Below are 6,000 nucleotides of genomic sequence, written 5' to 3' on the forward strand. Positions count from 1 at the left end.
CAACTGTGTTTTAATAAAAGCTGAAGAGAAAATACGGACCTCTATTATTGCAAGCATCGATTGGGATTTATTTCTACAATTTTAGCTACCTTCCCTTTTCCTCTTAGGGTGCAAGCTGCAGCGCGGTTATGTGAAGCTGGATCGAAACCCTACTATTGATGGAGAGGAATCCACGTGCTACTCTGCTGACCCAGTACTGAAATGCATGCAGGACTGTACTCCCGTCGAGACAGCTCCCGTCAAGGTTGGCTTCCACTGCTTCCCAAAAGGTACGGTGCCCTCCTCGCTGCGTCACGTGCTGCAGGAGCTCGGTCGGAGCCCTCGGAAGAGCAAAGCGCAGCACAGCCACGCACAGACCTGAGTTCCTCCAGCTCCTCGCTGAGCTGCTGGTTTTAATCCCACCAGTATTTGCTATAACCACTGGCCGTGCTGGCCAGCTAAAAGCTGGTTTAGGTGATGGCAGGTAGTGTCATCTGAGAAAAGCATTTGAAGTGGTCAAAGGGGCAGCAGCGATGGATAAAAAAGTTTGTCACGTTTTCGGGGTCTCCACACAGTTGAGACAAGCAGCACCGAGCCCTTTCACGCAGACTGCGGCCTGCGGTTTTGTGTAGGCCAGGGCCAGCGAGGCGGCTGGGAGTCCGTCAGGGAGCGCCACAGGATTGCTGCCGTTAGGCTGCTGTGCAGTACACCAGCGAAAAACACGTTGCTGGAATGTTGTCTGGATCCTTCCAAAAAATGGTTTGGTTTTGAGGGTATTTTATAGACTCAGGTTTTTAAAAACACTGGGCCTTTTTCCCCTTTCACTTACCCCAACCTGTCACGCATTCGATGCGCCGCCTAACGCAGGTTCACACGGAGGTTGTCTAAGCATGAGGGATGGAATCCAGCCTGGAACCTACAGATATTCCTAAACCTTTTAATGAATTACACCATTTATATATACCTTAGAGGGAAACCTTCCATCAGGGAGCAGCTACTGAAGTGGTCTGTTCTCTGCGTTAACCATTGTTGGCCAAATCCATTGTTAGCTGGGATAATCCAGTGTAGTTTCACTGGAGCCAATGGTCCCCTGTGTTGAGTAATACTGGAGAGGAACAGGGTGTTTCATGTCTGATTTTAAACAACATCTGTGTAGAGCTTTGTACTTTGCTCATGTTATTAATACCTGCAATGTGCTGAATCAGCCCACAAAAGCAATGAGTATCTGTCTCTAATAGTCAACCGTCTACCACAGCCTATTCACCGAGTAGCACAGAGAGAGTGCTAATAGTTTTCTGACAGCTCCCTGAGACGTGAATAGATGCATCCCTTTATGAAAAGAAAAACCCACTCTCAACAAAAAAAACCTTCCAAACTCTTGTCATATCCATGTTTCACGGATTTCTTTTGTGTGCCCAAGTCTGTATCTCTGAAATGTCATCACCCCGGGACACTCACTGCCTGAGAATATTAGGCTATAATAAAGCTGTCTCACTCTCTCACAAAAATGTGCGAGAAAAGAGGAAAATCAGAAAAAAATATATGTTAGTTGTTGCAGCCAGTGCTGCTTTTACAGCAACTGCAGGCTTCTCTGGGTCATTTGCTGAACCAGAGACTGAGAAGTCTGCTAGCAGCATTCCTAATCAAGGGCTTTTTTTATTTATTTATCCTGAGGAGGAGGAAGGGGAAAAGGAGGAGGAGGGAGAGGAAGAGGAGGAGGAGGAGGAGGGAAAAAAATGCCAATTGTGGTTTTTTAGTGAGATGATTGCTTTTCCTCAGGCTAAGAATCAACAGGAAGGCAAGGCCAGCCCTTAAAGACTGTTCTTTTTCTTTCTTTGTTCAACACCCTGGAGAAGCAGCGGACACAAAGTCCTCACCTTTCTCAAGCTGAAACCCTGTACCTACATACACTGGACAAAGTCCTTTTCCCAGCTCTTTGTACGAGAACTCAGACCCGATAGTCCGCTGTTCCAAAAGAGAGGGACCCCATCACTGCTGCAAGCGGAGCAAGGACAAAACAAAGTACAAGGAGGCAGAGTTTTTCCTTGTTGTCTTCAAATCAGTGAGACTGTAGTCTTAGGGTCTTGACCGAGGCAGACATCACTCACAGATTAAGTCCACATATCGGTTTAGATCTCAAATGTGCCACAAGCCCTGCCCGTAGGGATCGTAGTTACTCAGCCATGATCCAATTTGCTCAGGGAACTATTTCCTACGTGGATGTGAATGTGATCAGACCCACGGTGTGCCCAAGAGTAAGAGACGTAACCAGAATTAATGTATATGAAAACCAGAACTCGGACATTTTATAGCATTTCTCATTTCACAGCTGGAAAATATTATATATTTTTAAAAAGCATCCCCAGCACCTTTCTGGGCAATATTTATTGTCCAGCTTATTATGCAAAACCTGTGCTTCAGGTTGGGCAGTAGTCTAGCCGAGGAGACTGTTAGCATTTCAGGAGATAAGTGACTGGTACACTCAGAACCCGTACGGTGGTCCCCAGCTTTCCCTGTGGTGAGCGATGGCACGTTATAAATGTATTGTCCAACCAAGGGATAAAGCAAATGGAGGTAAAATTATGAAAGCTTTACCCATTCTCATTACACAAACTTAACCTAAATGGATGTCCTAATATTCTCCCAGATGCAATGATAAACCTCCAACTAGCTAAGAATATTTATTGGGAGGATGAATGTCATTATTCCGTTTAGATTATTTCAGCATTAAGGGATATGGCTTGTTCAAGCTGCTGTTGATAAAGCAGTGTGGGAAGGTTAATGCTGCGACTGACAATGCTCTGCCAAATTTCACAATATATGGGAAACTTTAATTAGAAGTTTATGAACCTCTGAAAATTCTCCAAAGGGCTTATCCTTCCGAATGAACTTCGACAAACAGTCAGCTGAAATACGCAGTGCTAGGCGGCAGTCGCACGAAAAGGGATTGCTGATGTGTGCCGGTGCGCGGTGGTCCTACACCGACGGCGGCCACCTCCGGCACTTCTTCTGCCTCCTGCCCGTCGTCTTTGGGCTTCAGGAAATGTTACTCATCTTGATTTTAGGGAAGTGTGATAGTAATTATATCGTGGATGAAAACCCTGCTCCAAGTCAGTGAGTCAGTCAGATGTCAGTTGTGGGGGCAGGATTTCATTCTTCGCTTGCTGAGGGAGCTGGCAGCCATCAAAACAGTATTTTCTTGAAACGTGTTAATTTGCTCGATGCTAGTTAACAATGGCCTCGCTCTCCTGACAGACGCTGCCGTAAGCCTGCTGGAATGGCAGAGGAGCAGCGATAAGAAATCTGCATCGGAGGATGTTGTGGAGTCTGTGGATGCCGACGTTGATTGTACCTGCGCTGGCGACTGTAGTTAAGCCAAACGCTTTCGTGTTGTGCCTTAGACGTACCACACAAATCACTGAAGAGCCGGACAGATAAGAACGTAATAGCTGTAGCAAAATATTAAGAAATGTGCCTGAAGAAAATAAGCCTACTGCATTGCATCCAGAGTCAAACGCGTTATGTACAGTCTGCACTGCTTAATAAATACGTTGTTCATTAAATAAGTATTCATGTGGTCTCTCTCTTTGTTCTTCCCTATCAACAAAACAATCAGACCAACTATAATATTATCCAGAAATTCTGCTTCCTTTTATCTGAAATATAATTACAGCAGTCCTCTCTCAAAATTATGTTCACTAGGTGATGAAAGGAAACATGATTACGGCTACTGCTAACATTCCATTGTGCAAAGAATTTCATATTTAGCATACTAAAGACACAGTAAGCATTTGTTTTCTTTTATGTTTTCTGGTAAAGAGCAAAGTCTGTTCTTGGAACCATTCTGCAAAAAAATACATTTTACTCCCAGCAAGACCATTAGCCTTAGTACATTCTACAAAGGAATGAATTGGACTGCTAGACTCCCACTGTAGCTTTCCAGAGAGCTATAGTGTGTGACACAGTCCCCATTTTCATTTACATTTCAATGGATGTGCTGTTGCCTCATGAGCTAAAAGTATGAATAGGAACTTTTTTTTTTTTGGTTTACCATCCCCTATTGTATATCTATGAAAATGATGCCTTCAAAAATTCAGGGAACAAAAATACATCCGGTAGCATTCCAAATACTCCAAGAAAGTAATATACAGAAAAATATGTAGGATCAATAGCATCATAAAGCTGAAGTAAAGTACAAGCAGGACACTTAGACTGTGTTTAACCGGCCAAGTGGCAGTCTGCTCGCTTTCGCCAGGCCCACGCAGAAAGGCCATTCCCTCCCAGCCCAGGGGAGCAGGAGGAGGTGGCGCCTTCAGCCCCCCAGCAACGGCACAACACCTCTTCGCCCCGTACAGGAATCAGCCGTGCAGCGAGCCGTGGTGCTCTCCGTAACAGGCGACAGCAGCCGGCGTAGTGCTCTGCCAGGAGAAGCCTCGGCTCGGGCAAGGTACCGCTCAACCCAAGTGCTGTCAGGAAACTGTCATTAAAGAAAATACGTTTCTTTCTAACCCAGAACTGAGCTATCAGAGAGGCGATTGAAGCCTAAATAGCTGAACAATTACAGAAGAGCATTGCTCAGTGCTTTTCTTTCAAGAGCAGAAACATGACTGTCGTCCAGTGCTCCTCTCGCTCTCTCTCAAGTTGCAGCTCGCCACCAGCTTGAAGTTAGAAAAGACCCACTTTTTCTCAGGGCACTGCTCTTGCTTCCTTGCTTCCAGGAGAGATTATGCCACTAGGAGCTGGTTCAAAGCACTGGGCTCAGCCCTGACGCGAGCCTGTCTGCCCTGAAGCCTCTCTCCTGAGGGTAACCCACAGAGGGCAACAGGGGGTCCCCTGCCTGGACGTAGGCTGTGTGTGGTGCTCGAGAACCTTCCTGCGAGCTGGGCCTGTGTGCAGAGAGCCAGTGCTCTATTCGGGAGCTTTTTTCATGCAAGTGTGTTCAAGCTAAGACCAGTGACGTGAGTCCTTGCGCTGTGTTTTGGTATGGAACAAAGCGTTCACCAGTCCCCTGTACAGAAGCTGCGTTTTGCGAACTCATCAGAAAGGCTAGCCCCAAACAAGAGAGGAGATGAAGAATACTGCGTTCCCCTTGCCTTTAAGATCACACTAATATTGCACCTGGAGAGCCCTTTTCTTCCTGGTATTGTTTTCACTGAGGCTTATGGGAGATTTGCCGCTGACTTTCATAGGATCAGACTGTCATCTTTAATCCAACACCTTTCTCTTTAATCTGCTTGTTTACGAAAGAGAAACTTTTGCCAGTCAACCACTTCAGATGAGACAAAGGTGGTGAAGAGATGCAGCAAGAGAAGAAAAATGAACTTTCATGCTCAACTACTGGAGCGGGAATTTAGTAACAGCAAGGAGCCATTAGTAAGAGAAGTAATTCCGCTCACAGTAAAACACAGTCATCTACACAGAAGCCTGACACTAATTAACAATGATCAAGCTGGGATGTACAGTACAAAAAATACCAGCGGCTCATAAAGGCAAACGCCTTCTCCAGAAACAATTTACAGACTGTTAAAGTCGTTGGAAAAAAACTCGAAGGCAGAGACTGATCAGCAGCCCTAAATGAGTTTGTTCTACAATGATGATATATTGTAATAATAATAATGCTAATAACATTAACAACAACTCATGCCTTTCCCCGGCAGAAGCGCCTTTAGCGGCACTTTCCCCTGGCTGTGGGCAATAAACCTCCCAACAGCAGGATGCTGCGTGCGACAGCTTGAGCCCAAAAGTCACGGAGAAGTCACGGCAGCGCGCGGGCAGTCCCGGACACGGGGATAGAAAGGTGGAAATGCCCCACGGTGCCAGAGCACGGCTGGGCATTCACCCTCCATCCCCGTGAGGCAGCCGGGCCGGGGGGAAGCGGCTGCGGGCAGAACCCAGGCCCGGTCCTTTCGCTGCCCGGTGCTGGGCAGGGGCGAGACGCGGCAATGGTTATTCGGGTATTTCTGTTTCGAAGGGGCAGCCCTTGTTCCTGCCCAGTCCCTGTCGGTCAGTGCCCTCTTGCTG

The 6,000-nt window shown here is 46.6% G+C and overlaps 1 protein-coding gene across 1 annotated transcript in view; it reads left to right on the forward strand.

Annotated features, from left to right (window-relative positions):
- Nucleotides 1–3,353, forward strand: part of LOC104351240 (vitellogenin-1) — a 43,762-nt gene extending 40,409 nt beyond the window's left edge. The window contains exons 34-35 of the mRNA XM_086463205.1: nt 108–269; nt 3,235–3,353. Coding sequence (XP_086319331.1) covers nt 108–269; nt 3,235–3,353 — 281 coding nt within the window. The remainder of the gene's footprint in view (nt 1–107; nt 270–3,234) is intronic.
- The last annotated feature ends 2,647 nt before the right edge of the window (nt 3,354–6,000 follow it).

The sequence above is a fragment of the Leptosomus discolor genome, chromosome 3, assembly GCF_034619465.1.
Source record: "Leptosomus discolor isolate bLepDis1 chromosome 3, bLepDis1.hap2, whole genome shotgun sequence".
Classification (NCBI taxonomy): domain Eukaryota; kingdom Metazoa; phylum Chordata; class Aves; order Leptosomiformes; family Leptosomidae; genus Leptosomus; species Leptosomus discolor.